The sequence below is a fragment of the Garra rufa genome, chromosome 20, assembly GCF_049309525.1.
Source record: "Garra rufa chromosome 20, GarRuf1.0, whole genome shotgun sequence".
Lineage (NCBI taxonomy): Eukaryota > Metazoa > Chordata > Actinopteri > Cypriniformes > Cyprinidae > Garra > Garra rufa.
This window is the reverse complement of record NC_133380.1, coordinates 9767104-9792199: the sequence shown is the minus strand read 5'-3', so window position 1 is coordinate 9792199 and position 25096 is coordinate 9767104. Positions and strand designations below refer to the sequence as shown.

Genomic DNA, 25096 nt, shown 5'->3' with positions numbered 1-25096 from the left:
CTCCATAAACCACACATGCAAATGTGTGTGTGAGTGTAAGTGTGTGTTATTCCGTGGCACAGTGTGCAAGGCACTCATTGATGGAAAATAAAGGCCCAGTGCCAGTCACAAGCCCACCCCCAGATCTCCCAGAATGTGAATGAACTGCTGTGAATGGAACGATGAACCCACACAAATGCCCTCTCACCACTCACGCCCGCCCGCCTGCTCGCCCTTCTTATGTTGATGAAAGCGGGGGCGAGACGAAACAACAAAAACATCAACAACAACAACGAGGGATGTGTGAAGCCCCGCCCCTTTTCATTCCACCCCTAGGACTGCAATACGCCCCCGACTCCTGGCCAATTCCGCAATCCACAGGGAACTTTAAAAAACTTGATCTCCTCACAAAGCCAAGCCTCCGCCCAATTCCCACCAGGAAGAGGGGTGGATCGTGGGTGGAGGGTCAACGGTGGAGAGGGAGGCCCTGGCATGGCTTCAATGAGAGCAGATGAGAGCTCATCTTCTTCCATGACAATTGCCACCCACTCGAAAAGCACGCAGTGTCGGGTGACTCAAGAACACGAATCAGCATCTCAATGAAGGCATCAAAGGCTCCTGATGCAGGGGCGGACGCTGAGATCAACACTTCACAAATTTTGTGTCCCATCCACACACCACTATTGGAAAACATCTCTGCACCCTCAGATTTTAGATTTTCAAATAGTTGTCTCTTATAAAATATTGTCCAAATATTGTCCTATACATCAATAAACAAACCATACATCAATGGAAAGCTTATTTATTCAGCTTTCAGATAATGTACAAATCTCAATTTAAAAAAATGACCCTTATGACAGGTTTTGTGGTCCGGGGTCATGCATTACATAGTTTAATCCACTCAGAAATGAGAATTGTGTGATCAAGGCGTCCACACTATAAATCAACAAACTGAAGTGAACCCAGATCATCTCTAGACTATAAATCTTAATCTGAAAGTATTTGCGATGGGCAGATCTAGTGAATGACTGACAGTGTGCTGATTAATGACGCCAAGCTCATTAAATAGAGCTCGCTCTTGACCCCATCCCACGCAGGGGTCAGATCTTCTCCAAAGCTTCACAGGAGGATGTTCTGGGAAAATATATCAAAGCCTGAATGATACTGAACTGCAGACTTTATAGTGGCACATGTCTTTTATTTTGCATAAGAATCCATTTTTTGTGAACCATATGAATTATAGTAATGAAAATTTCTCCACAACTCAACTACAACTTACAGAGTAAGTCAAAAGTTTACATCCCCTAACAGAATCTGCTTAATGGTCATTTTTTTTTCCCAGTTATTATTAGTAATTCTTTTCACTCTGAGGACACCTGATAGACTCATATGCAACCATTATAGAAGGTTCAAATGCTTATTAATGCTCCAGTAGGAAAAACCATGCAGTAAGCTGGGAGTGAAAACTTTTTAAATTTGAAGACCAGGGTAAATTTAACTTATTTTGTCTTCTGAAAAACATGTAACTATCTTCTGTAGCCTCAGTAGAAGGGCAGTATTAAAATAAAAAAATATGATATTTAGGCAAAATAATATATATATATTTTTTTACATATTTTCATTCTGTTCAAAAGTTTTCACCCCCGGCTCTCAATGCATGGTTTTTCCTTCCGGAGCATCACTGAGCATTTGAACCTTCTGTAATAATGGCATTTGAGTCCCTCAGTTTTCCTCTGCGTGAAAAGATGGATCTTAAAATCATACAGTCATTGTTGGAAAGGGTTCAATTAAACAAAAATGCCAGAAAAAAAAACAGAATCTGTGGGAGTTGAAGGATTTAACTTTTTGTTAAGACAAACAAGGGATTCGTAAACAACTATCTCTAAACAAAAAAACACAGTTGTGGATCACTCAAGTAAGAACACAATATTAAGAATCAAGGGAAAGTAAACTTTTGAACAGGGTAATTTTTAAAAAATGTAAAAAAAAATTCACTTGTGGACTATATGTAAACATATTTTATGTGAAATATCTTATTCAGGTCAGTACTCAATAAACAACAACATGATCCCTCTTATTTTAGTAAAATAATTAACATTTTGCAGATTCTGAAAGTGTGCTGTAAACTTTTGACCTCTACTGTATACTCCTAGTATCTAATAATCATAAACACAGTGGTGTTCCCATTTATCATGGCCAATGAGAGCACAGCAGCCCACAGTCGGGATTTCTTCATTCTACTATGACAATAAAATGGTTATACTAGACAATTTATACAGAAATTCTGTCCTAAACTCACAGACATGGTCAAATGCTGGCTAAAATGTGAGAGACAATTACCCGGTCAAGTCCTAATTAAGTCTTGCTCAAATCACCTCTCACCTCCCACAGAGCAATCTTATCTTATTTTCCACTGCTATTCCACTCACCGCGCAACAAACACGTGTCAGTAATAATCACACACTTAATCCCACTAGACCATCATTCTATCCGACACTTTAATCTGAGAACGGTAGCATTAGATCTAAATATACTCCATTTAAATCTATGGCTGAATTCAGAGCCACAGGCAACTGTACGTAAAGAGAGGCCTGAGTCAGTTGTCTAGGTCAGTGAGTTCACACTTCTAATATTTGGTAATTTGCTGTTACTATGAATGGATCTACAAAACATGTCAGGTGATTCAGGAAATCCTTCTGAAAATTAGGACAAATTATAATATTAGATAAGAAAAAAATGTGTAATAAAAAAATAAAACAATGCCAGTATTACAAAATTTAACATAAAAAACAAACAAACAAAAAAACACTTGTTTTTCTAAGAAGCATTGCCCAACAGCCACGGGGGAACGTCACGTAAAAGGAGGCAATGCCTCTGATTGGATATGACTGGTTATGATCGGCTGTGATTGGTTCATGCGATAAATCCCACCTCTTGTGATCATGTGCATTTTGCATTTGCGAATCAGTCTAAATTAACAATATAATGGCGTTAATGGAACTAATTTGAAAAAGTAAGTCAACATCTCACACACGGATATAACCACTTTGTTATGTCAAAATAAGACTTAAAATGGCATAAAAACAAGATCTGTGAGAGTTTTTAGTGAGTAATCAGCTTGGTGAAATTTAAAGTAAATCTCAGTGTCTGTGACCAATATTTGCCAAGCTTTGATGACTGGTGAGCCAAATAATAATAAAAAAAAAAAAAAATAGTCAAAAGGTTAACTATTAAAAAGAACAGCTGAATAGAAGCTCACAAATAAAATATATAATAATATAATAAAATAATAAAATCTCCATAAAGGTAGTATAAATAATTTAAATAAGAAATATTTGTCTCGAAACAGTGTGGAAAACTGGAGTGCCTAATTGTTATTGCAGAATCTTAATTATTAATTGTAAAGATTTAGTTTTTTTTTTTTTTGACAGATCAAACCCACAGATATTCCCATGGAAATATGGTGATTCAGTTACTAGGACATGAATGTAATGTGATTTCCTGTGTCACTCTCCAGTGTGGCAAATACAACAGATGGAATGAAATAAAGAAGTGTGGAGTGGCATCTCTCAGTGTTCCTGCTGAGGAAAGATCCCAGTTTTAATCACAGCTGAGCTCTGACAGACGGCGAAACCCAAAACCCCCAGTAGAGCACAGGTGAGAGTCCAGAAGGGAGGCCACGGTAAACCTAACATCACTGTTCCTGTGAGAGCTAAAAGTGTGCACTGCTGCTACCCCAAGAATGCAAAGCATTCGGCCTCACAGAGATTCCCCCGTGTCAACATATCAGACAAGAAAAAAGAAGGGAATGGGGAACAAGAAAAAGAGAGTGATTGACAGAGAAAGAAAGACTAAGACTGAGTGTGAGAGAAAAATACATAGGGCTAATGTACAGTCAAATAAACAAGACTTGTATCGGGCTGAAGGGGTTTATTTTGTGATAATGTTGCCTGTAAATAATCCTTCTTATTTCATGTTGACAAACCAAATAAACAAAACTGACTGAAATATCAAATACTAACCGAAAATGAAATATTGATTTGTGTTTAAAGTATTTTATAATGGGAGAACAAAACGGGATATTTAAACTAGTACAGCTGTGGAAAAAATTGGTTGCCTGGGACAATATACTCACATTTGTACCTCAGAACGCCATGACTGACTCAAAATCAAGTATTGTGAAGAGCTGTGTTTGATAGTGAACAAATAGTCACCTAAAGTATTTGACCTCTCAAATGATTAAACACTTCATCAAGTGAGAATCCATATGGAGTTCATGACCATGTGTGTGTATCAACGAGAGACACTTCATCCTCACCAGGTGTCCACATAAACATCAATCTCTAGCATCTGCGGATGCAGTAAATCCAGTCGAACACACAAACAGACACACACACACACACACACACAATGAGAGGACCACCCATGTGACTTCTGATATGCAGATGCACACTTAAACCTTCAATGTTGGACACATCTGACTGAATGACATGAGTAGAAGCATCCAGTGCCAATAAACAGGAAATCTTCCTCTCACAGTAAGAGTTTACTGACCCTCTTTGTCCATTCTAAACTCACATGCTTTGGATTACACTCTTATACTGTTATACTTTTTAAGTGGAATGGAACAAGATTGTGGCCAGATTTTCGGTCCAATTTGTTGGAGTTGGAATGACAGTGCATGCTTTCACGGACTGTTTGGTTTAAAGACGCTCGTGCCTAAATCATTAAAGTATACACCACCTAAAATAAAAAGGCTTATTTATTCACCCCATGTAATTTTAAACCTGTATGAACTATAGGACTATCCCTCTAGGGAAAATTATTTTAAGAAACAGCCTAAATACACTGTTGAAAAAAAGCAGATTTATGTACAAATGAAATGTAATTCAGTGAGTTACTAGCTTTTTCTTTGTAATTATTTGTAAAATTGACCAGCAATTGAAAATTGCTTTAAAGTAAGCACTATACTAATTTCCAATTTATTTATTTCCAATATTTTTTAAAGAATGACAACATTGGCCGGGGGGGGGGGGGGGGGGTCATATTACACCAAAAAAAAAAAAATTACATTTTCATAGAATTAATTAAAATGGCAATAAAATCAAGTTAGTATTTTTACTTAAAATATTACAATATTAAAATAGTATATAATATAAAAAGGCTTTACTTTTTATAAAAAGTAAGAATTTATTTAAACCAGCATAGGGGGTCGACAGATTATCGGCACAGATATTAAGCATTTTTATGGTGGGATTGGTCATTTTCAAAATTTATTTGCTGATAACATAATGTAAAATCATAAAAAAAAATTTTAGAGGCCTTGTTATTCTTAATTTTGTCATTAATTAATTTTTTTTACACCAGATATATCGGTTCAAAATATCAGTTATCGGTCTACTTGATCTGTAATAATCGGCCCAGATAAACACACAAAACATTTTAAAAGCATTTAAAGAAAGTTTTCGTCAGAGCCCTTGTTATTCTTAATTTTGACATTAATTAAATTTTTTACACCAGATATATCGGTTCAAAATATCAGTTATCGGTCTACTTGATCTGTAATAATCGGCCCAGATAAACACACAAAACATTTTAAAAGCATTTAAAGAAAGTTTTCATCAGAGCCCTTGTTATTCTTCATTTTGACATTAATTTTCATTTTTACATCAGACATATATATTGGTTTAAAATATCGGTCTGCTTGATCTGTAATAACTGATATCGGCATCAGTCCTGAAAAACACATATCGGTTGACTGCCAAATCAGTATTTTTTCTTATTTTTCTAAAAAATTTAAATGTTTAAATAATTTATTTTGCATTCCCGTATTAAGAATGTGGGTAAGTAGCTTAACTGCCATTCCAATATTATTGTTAATATTATCATCATTAGAGATTCCATGCCTTTGGCTGAGACTCATCATATCACAGCAATCAGAAGCTTCTCCCTCTCTCCACACACTCATGCTGAACTGGCTGACCTAAAACTGGTGTGAAAGGGCGTGATAATCCGCTGACCTCACTCTGAGCGCTCGCAGTGCATGCTCCGGTTTGTGAGGGTTTTTTTTTAGGTCCAGCTGCTGCTTGTGTCCTGATGAAATGCAAACAAGCTGCATTACGATGCAGCTGCACGGATTAGAGCAGAGGTTTGTGGGAATGCTGAGCACAAAACACATCATCATATCACTCCAGATTACTGAACCATGCCAGCATGTGCAGTCAGATACACTGATAAGGTGGTTGAAAGTGTATCGATGGTGTCAAACGACCAAAATTATAGTCATATTCCCATTTTTTAACTGTTTTGTGCAGATCAGCAGAATCTGAAAAAATCTCATTAACACATATGCATTCATATGTACACTTTTTCGGAATCTTACTGTCTTTGTCTACCTTGTCTAGTTTCATACCACCCAGCAAGTTTTGAAGCACAATCAGTCATCCGACAAAAATCATTGATTAGATAAACTTGAAGTGTTCTTACTGTCGACCAACTTGAGCCCTTTGTGTGATTGGAAGGACCCTTCCTGTTTAGGGGCCAGTAAGTCCACACTACTTATCTTTACCCAGAGTATCTATTTTAATACAGGACTATGACCTGGCTCATTTCGTGCATAGAGGGCAGGAACACCCTTACAGGGTTAACGCTCTCACAGTCTCGAATGCCAAAGGCCCTCAAAGCGAATTGGAGCCTCCAGTGTCGCAAGAGAGTGTTTTTCTGAAATCCGAACAGCCTCTGAGGAAATGGCTTAGATGGAAAAAAAAAAAAAAAAAGATCTAGAGAATAAAAAAGAGGGACTCTTCCAAATGGCTCTTTTCCCCTTATCATCCATCTGTCTATTCATCCTTATCAGATCTCCTCTTGAGATCCTCATGTGGTCGCAATGCCAGGTTTGAATGATCATTACCCGCTCGAACACAATACATCCAGTGTTCCTCCTATAAAAGCGGATACTTAAAGGCCTGGAGAACAAATCACTCTCGACTGACTTCATTTCAAATGACCTGATTTTACATGACAGCACGAACTCTTTATAGAGATTGGATGACATCAGAGACGTTATAAGGGAGATCATGCTCCACACAAATCACAATGAACGCTTAATAAGGCAGAAGCACAGAAGCCTAGAACATAGAAAAATACTCTAGAACGTGCACGTGCATTAGTTGGAAAAAGACGTAAAAATCATTTTGCGTACCTAGATAAATACGGGTCTGCTGCCAACCCATTACCATTCCCACTTGCCCATAACCTGTCCATTTGCGGTTCTGTTCTCATCATATAAGTGCTATTTCCTTGGCTGGCAGACACATGCGTAATGGCCTTAGCACATTAATTATAGTGTATTATGGCTGTATTTGTTATTGCTGTATTGGGTGTAATAGTCAATGAGACGTGTAATGTTAACCGCCACTCTGGCCAAAACCGACACCTCAAAACCAACAGTAGTTATTTTACAATATTAAAAATGATATTTGCAGGCAACTATGAATGCCACATGTTTGACATATAGAAGTTAACCACATTAGTAAAAATAAGCTGAGACTGGTATGGGGCTCCCTGGTTTTATCCAGTTTCCAAAGTTCGATTCTGATGAATGAAACACGGGGCACTTAAAAACTGCTCCTTCTAAAACCTCTAAATGTGTCTACTAGCATGTTGAATGAATAAAGTGTGGGTATATTATTAATACAGTAAACTGGGCCACTCATAGACATAATAATAATCCATGCTACTGCTTTATGTGAACTGATAAAATTAAGGTTTTTGAGGAAAACATTCCAAGATTTTTCTCCACATAGTGTATTGCAACGGGCTAAAGGTTCAAATTGTTTCACTGCAGGTTCAAACCACTTTACACAATCCCAGCCGAGGAATAAGGGTCTTATCTAGCAAAACGACCAGTCATTTTCTTAAAAAAAACAACAACAACAAAACATGACAGATCGTTTCATTTCTCGGCTCCCACTAAAGTCCACTACATGGAGTAAAACCCTAAAAAAAATCTTTTCGACTAAAGAAAGAAAGACATGGACATCTTGAATGACATGGGGTGAGTAAATTATCATGAAATGTTTATTCTGGAAATGAACTAATCTTTTAAAGCAATGCAATCTAAAGTATACTTTCTTTTGCTTGAACATCAAGCAACTGGATTAAAGGTAAACTGTTCTCAGATCTGTGTAAAAATGTCATCTATTGGAATAAAACAGGATGGAAAAACAATTACCAAATTCCTCCCCCATATCTGTAGTAGCTCCACCTCAAACTGGCAGAGACCCAACACCAAATTTTCCTCTGTTTTAAATGTAATCAGTATTATGGTTTATGGCATAAAACCAGAACTAAAAACTATAAAACAATCTGTATATATCTGCTATACTTTATAATTCAATAAAAAAAACTTCAAATGACCCAATCTATCCATAATTCACATTGCCACCTGTTTTCTCAAACTGTCTTGATTTCTCACAGCAAAAACTTAATTCTAAGGAAATCTACACTGATCTCATTTACTTTCAGCCAGAATCTCCTCAAATCAGTCAACAGGAACAACAGGCAGCATATTTCACATGCATGTCATTAAAAGCTTTGAAGTCAACTTTGAGCTCGAGTATTGCATCACAACAGCACAGGCTCAAAGGTACCGCCTACAAATTCTCCTCCGAGCACAAGAACTTATATGTTTCAGGTGCGTCATCCTTTTACGCTTATCCAGAGCCATGTTAACCTACTCTAATCAGTACAGGTCACTTTTAGAAAAGCAGCAATCCTGACATCAGATCAACATTAAGACAAGTTAAGCCAACACTAGTCTAAACGGCCAGTGGGGTGTGTGTGCGTCCGTATGTGTGTGTGTAGTTGAAGGGGGTAAGAACCCCCTGGAGGGAGGCTGGCGACACAGACTCGTACGCCTCTAAATCAATTGTGCATGCTGGGTCACCTTTCAACGGTGGGGATGAGACGTGGAATTAAATCACACATTCAAACAGCATCGATTTACATTAAACAAGCTGTGATTGTGGTCGATAACCCCCCGTTGGCTCAAAAATGAACTGAAAATGCAGTCTGGATGCAGTCAATGCTTTGACTGATCATCAGTGAATCAGTGTCATTCTGTTTACAAAGACAATCCATTTCTACACCAGACCAAACAAGATTGGGTTTCTCCTAAAACTGATATCACATCTGCCATTGGTTTAAAAGCCCTCACCGTTGGCATCAAGGGAAACGGTTATGATGAAGTTCAACACAAGGGGGAAGGAAGTTGCAAAGCTTACAGAACAATTAAGATGTCTCTGATTTACTCTCCAAGTGGGGTGAAACAGCTTTACTAGAAAAGTGAGCTGAGTGGGGGTCGCAACTCCTGACCCTGAAAGAGCAAATCGATTTAAGGCATTATAGCCAATCCTAAACATGCTCAGTTTGGCTTGTATACTTCTGTCACGGAGTTCCTGATAATAACAGCACCGTAAAACGGAAAACCTGATAACGTATCTAAGAGCGGTTGATGTATTGACACAGCTAACTTAAACACAACCGGGCTGGGTTTTAGATCTTCAAAGCTTTGATAAATATTCAAGGAAAGTTAGAGAAACGCTTCAATGATCATATAACGCACACAAACCAAATTCAAACTGGAAGGGAGGTTTGTAAGTCTTAAATGGGTGTGGGTTTGACAATAATTAGCACATTCCTGTGCGTGCTGTGAGGCGTTATGGGGCGAAAACAGTAGGCCTGCAGTTTGGGGTGGACGGCAGGTGCTGTCTTATGATGAGGTTTGCAGTCGCTCTCCAAAACCAATTAAAAGCGCTAAATGTGAGTTTGGCTCGAGAGCTCTGTGACTGCAGAATCCAAATACTGCTGCGCCCAGCTCGACGGGGCAAGCAAGTAAGCAATGATTCAGCTTTTTCCTAAGAGAACAAACAAAATGGCAAATCCATGACCTTTTCAACCATAACCACATTTTATCCTGCCGATAGCAATATATTATATGAACAATTTAGACATCATGGAGCGTTTAAACGGACGATGTTCTAGCATAGCACGAGGTAAAGCGATTCCTGAGAGGGCAATATTTGAAATCCTTCAAAAACGACTGGATCTACAAACACGCTCAGTGGAGTGTTAAATCCATCTTGATTAAAGCAGAAAAAAGCCTTTAATAATGAACTGTGCCAGCCAGCTTTTGTAATTAAGTCCACCAGTGCATTCTAGTCCAGGACACAGAGCATTTGGCAAACAGGCGAATTGCTTGGTCCCTTCTCTCAAACAGCTAATCGCAGGATGGATCTCAAGCAGTGTAGACCTGGGGCGTATTGATGGGTGTAGCTGATCTTGAGGACTTAACTCAACAAGATGCTTTTTAAACCTGCAGGTGCAGCCTGGCCAACTGAACTCTTAAAAATAAAGCTTTGTTAATGGTTTTTGCAGCACATTAGGTTCTGCATAAACCATTTTTCACTGTATAAGGTCACTGGATTGGTTAAAAGGGAGGTTATTGTAGTGATGCTATAGAAGAACGATTTTAGATTTTCACTCTAAAGAACCTTTTTTCGAATGGAAAGCTTCTGTGGATGTTAACGGTTCTTCAAGGAACCACAGATCCCAATGAAGAAGCTTTATTTTAAAGAGTGTACATTATTTGTGACCCTAGACCACAAAACCAAGTAGCACGGGTATATTTGTAGCAATAGCCAAAAATACATAATTTTTCCTTTATGTCAAAAATCATTAGGATATTAAGTAAAGATATTTTGTAGTAATATGCATTGCTAAGAACTTCATTTGGACAACTTTAAAGGCAATTTTCTTTTTTTTTTTTTTTGTACCCTCAGATTCTGGATTTTCAAATAGTTGTATTTTGGCCCAACATGGTCCTATTAACATTTTTTCAAAAAAATTTGCCTTATAACTGGTGTTGTGGTCCTGGGTCACATTTGTTCTTCAGATCACAATGGAACCGATTTTGACATAAACCAATTTTTATTGCATCAGACTGTAAAAACCTTTCAAGAAGCTCTATGTGTAGTAATAACCATGAATCTGTGAGAGCGTTCGGGCCCTGTGCGAAAACAGTAGACTCATCTGCCATCATTTCATCACTAGCATCTCACATCTCCTGTTTTGCATCTGCTATCGATTATTTCAGAAATGTGCTTAAAAACATACTACCGAAATAATTGAAACGGCATGTTGGGTTTTTCTGTAAATGTCTCTGACCTGTGCTGAAGTTTCGAAATGATTGTTTCTTCAACTCTTGTTTGTGTTTTTAATTACTCCGACACAGAATGAAAGCGGACGCAGCTGGCGGAGACGTTTGACGGGAAAGCCATTAGAAATGCACGGACGGTTTTCACTCATTCACCGTGCGGTTAGACGGGAGAATCCGTCTATGCAGTGAATTTCCCGCCGAACGTAGTACATTTATCAACTCATCAAATTCAGTCATGAAAACCAGAAGGTAGCATATGAGAAAAGCATATTCCAAAACGTTCACACGGTTCCCCGAAAACCACAGGCCACACAAATGAAGCTGTAAGAAAACCAGGAGCACGATCAAGAGAAAGCCGGGAAATGCTCTCTTACCTTTGAAGGACAAGAAGACCCGAGGGGCGTTCTGAGGTTCGCTGCCCGAACCCAATGTCAGGATGGATAAAGCCAGGAGAACCTGGACTGACCATGGACTGTCCAACAGCATGGTGCATCCGCTGAAGCCAGAAAGATACAACTGAAGAGGTCACTAGAAAGAGAAAAACATGTATTGTTAATGATACGATGCCACTTACTTCATCCCAAAGTTAAAGGAATGTACAAATAGATGAATAAAAAGTATATTTCTTTCATTCACATATTTAAATGTCGTATTCCAGTGCAAAATTTCAACCCAAAACCTGTAGTAGCACTATGCTGTATTCAACTTAAGTCATTCTTCAAACCACAAACACACTCTTAAAAATAAAGGTTTCAAAAGGGTGTTTTAGCAGTGATATAAGCCATATAAGAACCATTTTGGTGCCCCAAAAGACCTTTCAGTGAACAGTTCTTAAAAGAACCATTTTAAAAATCTAAAAAACTTTTTTTGACTGTAAAGAACCTTTTCTGCATTTGAAAGATTCCATGGATGTCCAAGATTCTTCATGGAACCATCAATGCCAATAAAGAACCTTTATTTTGCACTAGGAGTGCATGCCTCCTTTAAATTAGGTTCATTGAAGTTTTACACAAACTGCTTTTTTATTGATCACAGCAGCCATAACTTAGCAAATCCAGACCAAAATACAGAAAGGACAAATATACAAGGCAAAGACAAAACAACTTTTGAATGCATTGAAATACCAGTGTCATATCTGAAATCTTGTTCGCCCATATGTATTCCAGATAAACTTCCATATGTTTTACCTCTGGGCTCCTTGCTTTAATAAGAGAAGCTAAGAGGCCCTCTGCAGTAAACATTTCACCAAAAAATAAGGGTTTGGTTACGCTTGTTTGAAACATACAGCAAAAGGATATTCCCCATGGGAGTATGTTGACAAACCCCACTGCTGCCATATAGTCCATCTCTTTCAGATGGACAGGAACAAGGCTGCCACCCATAGAGGGGCGGCACTCATGTTGCTCAGTAGTGGCGTGACACATAATCCTAAAAATGTAAATCGGTGCGGATATATCTAATTCAATGACACAGTTTCCAAAGCCACATTGAACTGACATCGATCACAACTGTATACGTAATACTTTTTTCTTCATAAGAAGGAATAAACATCTCAAAAAAACTGAAAAGTAGTGCTAGCGGAAGACGATCTGATCTGTCCAAAAATGCGCTGCCTGGCTGCAGAGCGTTTATGAGTGGAAGCAGCTGTTTAAACCTCAGCTATTTGCAGGCAATTTGTTAACTGTCCGGCTGTTTATCTAAATTCTCTGCCTCTTTACCTCACACAAGCCAGTGAAATTAAACAACAATTATATCAACACAAGTGCACACAGACACAGTTAGAGGCAAGCAATTATGGATACAGTCTCACAAATACACTGAAAGAATTGATCAATACAGACACCAAAATGTATGGCTTTTAGGGCTTTTTTTTTAAAGAACAGTCAAAATATTACATGAAAAATTGTAGGCTGTTCCATTGAGATCTCATTCTTTCTGTTACAGTTTTGATCAACTCTTTTTTTTTTAAAATAAATTATTTTTAGCTATAATAAAATAATTCCTTAGCTACCGTATGAACACATATTAACTGTGATTTGATCAATTCCAATATGACGATTTTCAAATAACAGCTTCCCATTCAGTTAAATAAAACACAATAAATATAATGGGCTGTTCAGTGACTCAAAATTCAAATTCAGCATTCATAAAGTCGTATGATTGATCAACAGGTTGACTCATCTTACTTTTTTTTTTACGCAACTCCTCTTTTCTACACGTTCTTACCCTGTTTAGCACTACAGTATCTATATGCATAGTGCATATCTGCATTTATTGTGTTTGTTTATTGCTAGTTTGTGAAATTGTTGCAGTGTTTGTTTTGTAAAGACGCACTCTGGCCCCTGGAGACCTTGTATTTTGTTTCTTTTTCCTGCCATCCAGCAGAGCAATGAAAATAAACTACTTTGACTCTGTCTCAACTGCCTATTGTGGTGTTATATATACAGGAGCTCTCGGATAACTCAGCGTATGGTTAACTTAGTGTTAGAAAAACAATGGGAAACAGCAAGAAAAGAGCTGTGATAAGTACTTATAGTGGAAAGTAGAAATAAGGGACAATGCAAAGAATTGTAAGCTTTTTTTGGTGCACGCTGGGATATTATGAGGTGTTTAGGTAATGCAAGTTTGGAGAATGTGTTATTCTTAATTTAACCAATATTAACATGAAATTTCAAGCAGTTTCTGTTTGCATGAGTCATGTTGTGTGACTTTACTTTTATACTTATTCTGTACATGCACTGTTTAGGACCACATTACATACTTTTAACGTTTAATTTGTCATCATGTAACTTAAAAATAAACTTGTTAAGAGAAAAAAGTAATAAAATGGTAATAAGAAGCTTTCCAGCTTACAAAAATGAACATTTTAACTTAAAACCTAAATATTGACCAAAAGTCAATGGATGTGTTGTCAACCCATATACAGCAAACAAGAAATTACATTTTGCACAATTAAGGAAACATATTTCTGCCAGCAGTAACGATTAGCCTAGATCAAGAAATAATAATTATAGATATTATATGAGCTGAAGAAGAGCTGAAGGTAATAAAAAGTTGCATTACATTTAGAAATCAAATTTTGACGTTTAAATGTGTCTCATGATAATAAAAATAGATTTAGTATTAAAATACTACTATGATAGTGTTAAGAAATGGAAAGGCATGCCTTCCAGTGTTTACCTGCTTGTTCCAAACTGTCCAGAAGCAACTTTGAGCTCAGCTCAATGAGTGAATCCACTTAATATCTGAGCTCTGGTTTATGTTCGTATGTCCCAGGTCCTGCAGGTAATAGTGAGGTCCAGTCCTTATCTCTCTGAACACCTGAGCGCGGTGTGCTTCTTCTTCTCTATTACAGTGTTCATTTGGCACAGTTGTTATAAAATCCCGTTTGGTATCGAGCTACGACGCATTCGAGAAGCGTAAAAGCCACCTGACAACTCCGTGAACTGCCTCAGCGCCGTAACTGCCCGTCTGAATAGCTCCAAGCACAAGCGCACTTCTACCCGCACTCATTCGCTCGCCTCAAATGCTGCCCAAACAGCTTGGCAGGTGGATGCATTGTCGCTCATTAGCATTTGACACGCCCATAGGGCGGGGACTTTACCTTGGAGCGCCGCCCCCTTCAGCGTGAGCTGCTGTAATTATCTTCAACTCACTGTAGAGTGCTATCAAGCGGTTCTCGGCTCGGGGGAATACTGTGAATGCGATTACATTCATGTTTCATTAGGTGGAGTAAACTCAGTAAGAATGCACAGGAACGCACATATGATGCGGAATTGCTATGTGGAACGCAATATGTGAGCATTTTGTACAATATAGTCTAATTGTGTAAGCTATGGTGTGCATTATCTAGAATCATAAGCCATGAATGAGGAAGAAAATCATATATTTCGCATACCTGCTGTTGTTGAATAAAAGAATAAAATGACACTAGCGTACATTTAAAAAAGAGTTAACTTAAAGTTGAATTATATTCTGAAAGCAGGGATATTTTTTTAATACAATAAAAGGCTTGGGGCAATAAGCATACACACACACCCCTACCTATGATTTATTTATATATTAATTTTCTCCACAATATTTTCTAGCTTTTTTTCTTCTTCTTCATTTTTAGTTTTAGATGCTTTTGTACACACACACACGCACACGCGCACACCCCTACCTACAATTTATTTATATATTTATTTTTTCCACAATGTTTTCTAGATTTCTTTCCCTTTTTTTAAGTTAGATTTTTTTTTACTTATAAATCTTCCAAAAACTTACCCAAAAAATATTTTTGCTGGCAAATAATAGAGAAAATAGAGGAAGACATTTAGTCCACAAGGGAAAATTATAGTTGAATTTATAAAAATGACCCTGTTCAAAAGTTTACATACACTTGAGTCTTAATACTGTGTTGTTACCTGAACCTTTTTTTTTTTTTTTGTGATAGTTGTTCATGAGTCCCTTGTTGGTCCTGAACAGTTAAACTGCCTGCTGTTCTTCAGAAAAATCCTTCAGGTCCCACAAATTCTTTGGTTTTCCAGCATTTTTGTGTACATGAACCCTGTCCAACAATGACTGTATGATTTTGAGATCTATCTTTTCACACTGAGGACAACTGAGAAACTCATATGCAACTATAACAGAAGGTTCAAACACTCACTGATGTTCCAGAAAGAAAAACAATGCATTAAGAACCAAGGGTGTAAACTTTTGAACGGAATGAGATGTACATTTTTGTTATTTTGCTGAAAAAAAAAATATTTTTGTCATTTAGTACTACAGAAGATACTTTGTTTCCTAGAAGACAAAAGTTACATTTATCCTGATCTTCAAATTCGAAAAGTTTTTACCCCCGGCTTTTAATGCATCGTTTTTCCTTCTGTGGCATCAGTGAGTGTTTAAACCTTCTGTAATAGTTGCATATGAGTCTCTCAGTTGTCCTCAGTGTGAAAAGATGGATCTCAAAATCATACAGTCATTGTTGGAAAGTGATTAAATACACAAAAATGCTGAAAAACCAAAGAATGTGTGGAACCTAAAGGATCTTTCTGAAGGACAGCGCGCAGTTTAACTGTTCAGGACAAACAAGGGAATCATGAACAACTGTCACTGAACGAAAACAGGTGTGGATCATTCAGGTCATTCACACAGTATTATAATATTATAATAATAAAGTATTATAAGTGTATGTAAACTTTTCAACAGTGTCATGTTTATAAATTCAACTATTATTTTCTCTTGTGGACCATAGGTAAACGTCTTTTATGTGAAATATCTTATTCAGGTCAGTACTAAATAAAAAAATAACATGTATTTTGTATGAACCCTCTTATTTTGGTAAAATAATTACCATTTTGCAAATTCTGTCAATCTATCTACGACAGAACACTCAAATTAAAGTCTATAAATGAGAGCAGTGGAAGTTTCCCATGGCCAAAACACTTCTTTGTTTACATATTAAAGGTCAGAACTTGAGAGTGTTGTGCAAGATACTAGAGATTTTTAACTTCAGTGATTTCCCTTCAAGGACTGAGTGAAAACCCACGCTCTGATCTTTAAAAAAACAGTTTTGTGTGACACTCGAGTCATCACATCTAGTTCTGCTGCTTCTTTCAAACAGGTCTTCACTTTGAAATGCAAAATAAGCAATGTAATTACACTTAGAGAGCCTCAGGTTTAATTTATCCACGACCGTTGCACACCACATACACACACGCACATATTCAAGTCCCTTCAGCTCAGCTTGTAAGCAGAAACACATTCTTGTATTGGGGAGTAAATGTTTTGCGTGTTAATACATGACACAGGGTTTTAGATAAAAGGCATTCCGAAGAATTTCAGACAATATCTGCATGCAACTCATCTTCTTTCTCAGAGTAGCTCAGAGAGAAAGACAGGAATGAGTTTCTGCTCTCCTTGATGTCAGACATGCAGTGACATAACTTAAGGACATTCATCTATTGGAAATGATGGCGTGTCTACCTCAGTAAAGGTGATAGCAACATTCTGCCATTGCAGCATTCAAACTGCTTGATGTAGAGAGTGTGGAATTCACGTGGAATGCTTGGGAAAACCTCTAGGAGAAATCAGGATGGAATTTGTGGTACAGCATTTATCTTTCCTGCAACATGAAGACAACGTAATGTTAAAACTCACAGATGGCACACAAAGTGGAGCAATTTCACATGCTACAAATATTTGATTTATTTTTCTGTGCAATTCTTTTCATTTTTCTGAACAGAATCTTAATTGCAAAAGCATGCATTACCACTGTTGTTATAATTACCATTTTTTCATGCTTAAGATAAAAAAACATAGCATTACAGTGAATATGGGACCTATATGAAATATTATTACAAATAATTAATTTCTATTTGAATACATTTAAAATGTAATTTCAGCATTATTTTTCAGTGTCACAGGATTCAGAAATAATTTGAGTATGCTGACTTGCTCAAGAAACAATTATTATTATTATTATTGTTTATTATTATTATCAATGTTAAAAACACCACACACACATACATACAAACACACACACACACACACACACACACACACACACACACACACACACACATACATATATATATATATATATATATATATATATATATATATATATATATACACACACACACACACACACACACACACACTGCTTTTTTAAAATTGCTTTTTTATTTTGTGCTCATCAAGGCTGTATTTATTAGATCAAAAAATACAGAAAAAAAACCTGTAATATCCGAAAATGTTATTACAATATAAAATAATAGATTCTATTTTAATATACTTTAAAAAAGAGTTTATTCCTGTGATGCAAAGCTGAATTTTTATCAGGCCATTACTTAGGTCTTAAGTGTCATATGATCCTTCAAAAATCATTTTAATATGCTGATTTATTATTAAAACTATCTATTTTGTCAACAGTTACACAGTTATATTTTGTTGGAACCTGTGATACTTTTTTCTGTAATCTTTAATGAATAAAAAGTAAAAAAAATATTATATTTATTCAAAATATAAGTCTTTGCTATCACTTTTTCATCAATTTAACACATACTTGTTAAAAAAGTATTAATTAAACCTCAAACTTTTAAACTGCAGTGTATATTGATAGAAAAGATTACATTTTTGTATAAATGCTGTTCTTTTTAACCTTTTATTCATCAAAGAATTGTGAAAAAGTATTACAGGTTCCAAAAATAAGCAGCACTAATAATAAATCAGCATATGTGACCCTGAACCACAAAACCAGTCATAAGGTTAAATTTGACAAAACTGAGATACATACATCATATGAAAGCTCAATAATTAAGCTTTCTATTAATATATGGTTTGTTAGGATAGGACAATATTTGGCCGAGATACATCTATTTGAAAATCTGGAATCTGAGGGTGCAAAAAAATCAAAATACTGAGAAAATCACCTTTAAAGTTGTCTAAATTAAGTTCTTAACAATGCATATTACTAATCAAAAATTACATTTTGATATATTTATAGTAGGAATTTTACAAAAAAAATCTTCATGGAACATGATCTTTACTTAATTTCCTAATGATTTTTGGCATAAAAGAAAAATCAATAATTTTGACCCAGACAATGTATTTTTGGCTATTGCTACAAACATACCCCAGCGACTTAAGACTGGTTTTGTGGTCCAGGGTCACATATTAGAATGACTTGAGAAGGATCATGTGACACTGAAGACTGGCGTAATGATGCTGAAAATTCAGCTTTGATCACAGGAAAAAATATGTTATTTCACATTGTAATAATATTTCACAATATTACATTTTTTCTGTATTTTTGATCGAGTAAATGCAGCCTTGATAAGCATCAGAAACTTCATTAAAAAGCATTAAAAACCTTACTGATCTCAAACTTTTCAACAGCAGTGCATATATATTCAACTCATCAGATGGCTGCAAAGTCAACACACAAGTTTATGAAGCAAATTTCCTATAGTTCTGCAAACGTTTTGAAAAGAAGCTTTCCTTTTTGGTCAGCAGAATCTATAGGATGGTTTGGGAAAAAAGTGGGACATCAACATGATTGAAGCGTCCTGTAGCAGCAGTCAGTTTACAGACATCTTTGTCTCTCACGTCACAAAGTTATGTGAAAACCTCCGACTAATGAAAAGTCATTCGGCTATTGTCAAAAAAGATTGAAAAAGCTAATTCCAGGCTTCGCATTGCTGCACTTCTGTCGCTGGCTTTCCGTGGGCCACATTCTTTATTAGCCTCCTATTTAATCTACGTTCGGCGCAAAATTCACATTACGGTCACAATGCAGCCTGCCGGTGCGATTGGGCTCGGGCTGAAGGGGTTGAATGGACAGAACCGGAGAATGAAGGGGAATCTGTCCTTTTCAGCACCGCCGAACCATTCACCCCTCCCTCCTCTCTCGCGCCGACCTGCAATAAAACAGTTTTCAAAGACGACTTGGCAGAGGTCAAATGGAAGATGTCTGTAAATGAAAGCAGCCTGACTTTGTCTCCCTCCAGGCGAACTCTGACAACTTCGACAACTTATCTTTTCAGCGCGGGGCAGAGAGGGGCTTCTGGAGGAGGCAGGTCTACACAACCATCTCAGAAGCCTTCAACCCGTCCTTTATGTGAAAAATAAAAGGCATTTCAGATGTCAAGACTGGATGTGGAGTCTGAGTGAGCCTGTGAACTTGTTTCCACCGTGCTATTGTCTTTTATCCGGTTTGCTGTATTGACATCGAATCTTCCCTCGAGGGCTCGACCTCTAGTACGGCTGCAGAAATATTAGTCGAGCGCTTCGGTGGGATGACATGACGAGCTCATGCTGAGGCACCTTGTGCAACAGAAATAATAGGCCTGCGTTCCTGTGGTGGAGTAAAGCCCTGAGGCTTCAGGTGTTATTGTACCTGCGTGTATCTGTGAACTGTGGGTGATAATGAAGGGTGCAGGCACTTTAGTCACAAGTGTTCACACTGTGATTACCTCAGGGGTCAATAACCCAACACCTTTCCCACAGCGGAGGTGTGTGTACAAAACTATGGGCCTTTTAGTTCTGTGCCAAAAAATGTCTCTAGAAGTTTTTTTTTTTTCTTTGTGAATGTTTTTAAACTAAAAATTAGTTTAATAAATACAGGCATTTAAAGGAGTAGTTCAACAAAAATTTACAGATAATGTACTCACCCCCTTGTCATCAAAGATTGTCATGTCTTTCTTTCTTCAGTCTTAAAAAAATGGTGTTTTTTGAGGAAAACATTTCAGGATTTCTCTCCATATAATAGACTTCTATGGTGCCCCCGAGATTGAACTTCCAAAATGCAGTTTAAATGCAGCTTCAAAGGGCTTGAGAAAGAAGTGTCTTATCTGGCGAAACGATGGGTTGTTTTCTAAAAACATTTACAACTTATATACCTTTTAATCTCAAATGCTCATCTTGCCGAGCTAGACAAGACGAGCATTTGAGGTTAAAAAGTATATAAATTGTAATTTTTTTAAAAATAACCCATCATTTTGCTAGATAAGACTCTTTTTTCCTCAGCTGTGATTATTTAGAGCCCTTAAAAGCGTTAAGCGTGAAGTTGAACTCAGGGGCACCATAGAAGTCCATTATATGGAGAGAAATCCTGAAATGTTTTACTCAAAAAACTTAATTTCCTTACAACTGAAGAAAGAAAGACATGAACATCTTGGATGGCAAGGGGCTGAGTAGATTATCTGTAAATTTTTATTCTGAAAGTGCTACTCCTTTAAGCACATATGAAAAAAGACATGTAACCACCTAAATCAATGTTTTTTTAAAAGCATTTTTGTCAAATCCAGGTAATTTACCATAGAAATATTATATTTTTTAACGGTTATGGCAGTTATAGCACCAGCTGTGGTCCGATCTCCTTACAATTTTGCGTGCTTTTTCAGAATCTCCTGTCGCGTGTGCTCAGCAGGTTTCGTGAAGTTTTGAGTTTTCCTTTAGGTTTTAAAGGATTTTAAGTAAATTTGGACAGGCACTTTTCTGAACGACCCTGTTCTAGCTTTCCAAAGGGTAAATGTCAACATTTTTTTTGATAATTATTGGCCTAGAGAGACTAGAGAAATGTACTAGAGTGCTTTTTTCTAGGACTAGTACGCAAAAGTAGTTTTTTTTTTATTTTTACATCTTCTCAATCATTGAACAAACGATTTGATTAACAACAGTGGTTCTAGAGGCGAAGTTGTCCAGAATTAGGAGTTATATCATATGATACGAATATTGCGTGTATGTCCAAAAAAATCTTTTGTGCCATTGAAAAAAAAAAAGTGATATATCGCCCCCAGTGGCCAATTTCTTTTACATTTTTCACAGACCTTTGGGCTGTGAGTCAAACAGGCCCAATCGGCCTTCATTAACCTTGTCTAATAGGTGCTCAAACTTCATCAGCCAATTGCTGCCATGTTTCTTGCCATGTCGATAGGACAAATGGTGGCGTATGTATAGCCATTTTTATGTTTATTCCTTCTTATAGCTCCACCAAGTGGCCAAGCTCCACGATTTTTGTCCTGTGACCTCAGATTTAGCTTTTACATAAGTTTGACAAAGATATCTCATTCTGTTCAGAAGTTATAGGCATTTTACTAAAAGTGGCCCTTCCATTTTCAAACGTTTTGGCGTCCCTTTGTGACGGTGAGACGAAAGTCCAACTTTTTAAAAATATATTATTATTAACATTCACTCTCCAGAGAATCTTTCTGCACTGGTTTGGTTCCAATTGGGTGAAAAACCTAGGACTAGTTCGCAAAAGGCTCACGATCGAATCAAACGACATAAGACACTTGAGCCTGCGACTGACGTGTTAGGAGTTATGGGTTATTTCATACTTGCTTGCTGTTTGGGGCGAGCCTTGGTGACGTTGTCTGTGGTGTGGGTACTACCATCCCTCCCAATTTCAAGTCTCTACGATTTACAATTCGGTCTGCACGATCAGTTTTACGTGGCGATATATACTGTATATAAATATACTGTAACTTTTTTTTATTCCACATTCATTTTAAAATATTATGATTTTTAATTACTTTAAATGCGTAATTGTTTAAAATAACTAGCTTTATTAAATCATTTTGATTTAAAGAATAATTCTGTCATCATTTACTCGCCCTCATATTCTTCCTTATATTCTTCCAAACTGATTTTCTTTCTTCTGTGGAAGACAAAAAAAAGAGAGATGTTATACAAACATATAATTTTCATAATATTTTTATAATACAAAAGTATTACAAAATACAACGAAAATGGTCCACATGACCTGTGTACTATACAATATTATCAAAAGTTTTGGGGTTGTAAGATATCTGTCTTGTAAAGTCTTTGAAAAAAGTTTCTTATGCTCACCAGGGCTGCATTTATTTGATCAAAAATAGAGTAAAATCAGTAATATTTTTAAATATTACAGTTTAAAACAACGGTTTTCTGTTTTGAATTATATTTTTAAATGTAATTTATTTCTGTGATGTTAAAGCTGAATTTTCAGCATCATTACTCAAGTCTTCAGTGTCACATGATCCTTCAGAAATTATTCTAATATATAAATTTGCTGCTCAAGAAAGATTTTGTCAATTTTAAGCAATTACAAATACAGAAGTATTCATTTCTTTAAAAAAAGTTTTTTGATAAATATCTCTTATTTAAATGTGGCACATAAAAATGTAATACAGCAGATTTTATTTCAATTGTCAAAATTCAGTAGTTCTAGCATGATCATACGGATTATAATGCTACTGCAGAAGATTAAAAAAAGACCTATAAGAAGCACAGTTGTTGTATAGACTACTTTTTTATGTTACATTTGGTCCTTGGCAGTCAAAGATCCTCAACTGCCTGCTGGCACTGAAACATTTATACTGAAATCTTTGAAGAAACTTACCTTTCGGAGCAAACGGCCTCATTTTCTCTTCTTACTCTGAAGACGTTCTCCTGTGCTCTTCAAAAACAGACAAAAGATCTCTATTCCTGTCCAGCCTGATACAACCTCATGCCCCCTCACTGAAGTACTGTAAAAAGCAGCGATTGTTCCTTGCACCATTCGGTCAGGCCCGTCTCGCTGCTAATGGTCCCGATTAGTCTTCTGTACTGGTTTCCCTCAGGTGCTTGGAGATTTGGAAACCATCCTGTACTCTTTCTCAATTCGTGGAGGTTAAAAAGTCACTCTTGTCTCAGTGCTTAAGAGGTTCTGTTGAATAGGCCTCTATTTGTACCCAATCAAAGAAGACGTATCACATCAACCATTTGAATCACTCAGGAGGCATTAGCGCTATTAGGCTTGGAAATAAACACCGCTCTCAAGGGGTTTTCTCTGGGGAATACCTGTTTTCTGGAGACTTAAAATCAAACTCAGTCACCCGCAGCAGTTTCCTAACTTTTATGAGGACGGAAGCTTACGAAAGCTCTCTTGGCTTCTCAACGCAAAGCTTTTGGGTCAGTGCTAACACACTATCATAACAATGCAATACAGCTGGAAAAGAACAACCTTTGTTTCTGAGAGTCAGCAAAGCAGCTGAGGAACTAATGTTAAAACAATTTAAACACTGTTGGTACACCGAAGCCACGGTTCACAATTCGATACAACATTCAAACAAAGTTCGGTACAACAGGAAGTATACTTTTTCACTTATTTTGAACACAATGTAGTGCTTTATGTAGCATGCGCAGTTGTTTTTGGTATGAATATAGAATGGTATGACTTCAAAATAGTGAAATTATGCTACATAAGACACCTGCATAAAACAAAAACAGCAGACGGACTGATTGAAAATGTTAATTTATTATTTGACAGCAGGTGGCGCTTATGGAACAGCAGTGATATAGAGTTTCCTTGGTTATCGCTGTAAACAAAACAGCTGCGCTTATGAACACTACTTTAATATGCATTATATGGAGGTAAGATGAAAAGAAAATGACATCAAAACATTTATGAATCAGTTTCTCTCAGAGATATATTTATATAAAGCCTCACATATTTGTCTTCCTATATTTTGAGAATCGCAAACAGAGAGCTTAATTCGCCTGTTACATTATTTTCTATAGAAGCCCGTAATTGCTTTTTTTTCTCAAAATCATGAGCTTACATCTCATACAAACTCGTAATTGTTTTTTTTTTTTAGAATTGTAAGAGTCAGAATTGTGAGAAAAAAGTCAGAACTGTGAGTTATGAACTTGCAGTTTTGAGAAAGAAAGTCAGAATTGCGAGATCCAAACACATTTGTGAGAAAAAAGTCAGAATTTCGTTTTTATCTGACTTTTCACAATTCAGACTTTTTTCTAGCAAGTGTGAGTTGATATTCTGAGACTATTATATGATTGTATTGTGTAATTATTACATTTTCTAGTATGTATTTTTAATTATATTTTCCTTTAGGGTGACTTGTAACATCTTGTCCAGGGACTACGGATGAAAAATAGCCCTTGGTGGCTAATTCCAGTACATTTACAGGAATGTTTTATTAATGTACAATGTCCCTGTCAACTAAATAGAAAAATAAATAAAATAAAAATAAATATCTCACAATTCTGAGTCCAATTTTGATAGGAAAAAAGATTGATGTTCTCAGAATTCTGACTTAACTCCTAATTGCATTATAAAGTCAAAATAGTGAGATATAAACCCACAATTGTGAGCTATAGTTATAGAAATAAAGTCAGTTCTGAGAAATAAAGTCACAATTCTGAGAAACTGTGAGATATAAACTCACAATTCATACTTTTTCTTAGAATTGACTTTATTTCTTAGAATTGCGAGTTTGTCTCACAATTCTGATTTTATAACATGCAATTCTGAGAACGTCAGTCTTTTTTTGCCCTCAAAAATTGTCATTATAACTTCACAGTCAGAACTGTGAGATATCAACTCGCAATTGCGGAAAAAAAAGTCAGAATTGCGTGACAAGCTCACAATTT

The 25096-nt window shown here is 36.5% G+C and overlaps 1 protein-coding gene across 2 annotated transcripts in view; it reads right to left on the bottom strand.

The window, feature by feature from the left end:
* sema3fb (sema domain, immunoglobulin domain (Ig), short basic domain, secreted, (semaphorin) 3Fb) overlaps positions 1–14707 on the bottom strand; it is a 90264-nt gene extending 75557 nt beyond the window's left edge. For both annotated transcript variants that reach the window (XM_073825310.1, XM_073825311.1), the window contains exons 1-2: positions 14378–14707; positions 11572–11725 (exon numbers count right to left, since the gene is read on the bottom strand). In XM_073825310.1, the coding sequence (XP_073681411.1) occupies positions 11572–11683 (112 nt within the window). In that variant the 5' untranslated portion in view covers positions 11684–11725; positions 14378–14707. The remainder of the gene's footprint in view (positions 1–11571; positions 11726–14377) is intronic.
* Positions 14708–25096: the final 10389 nt, after the last annotated feature.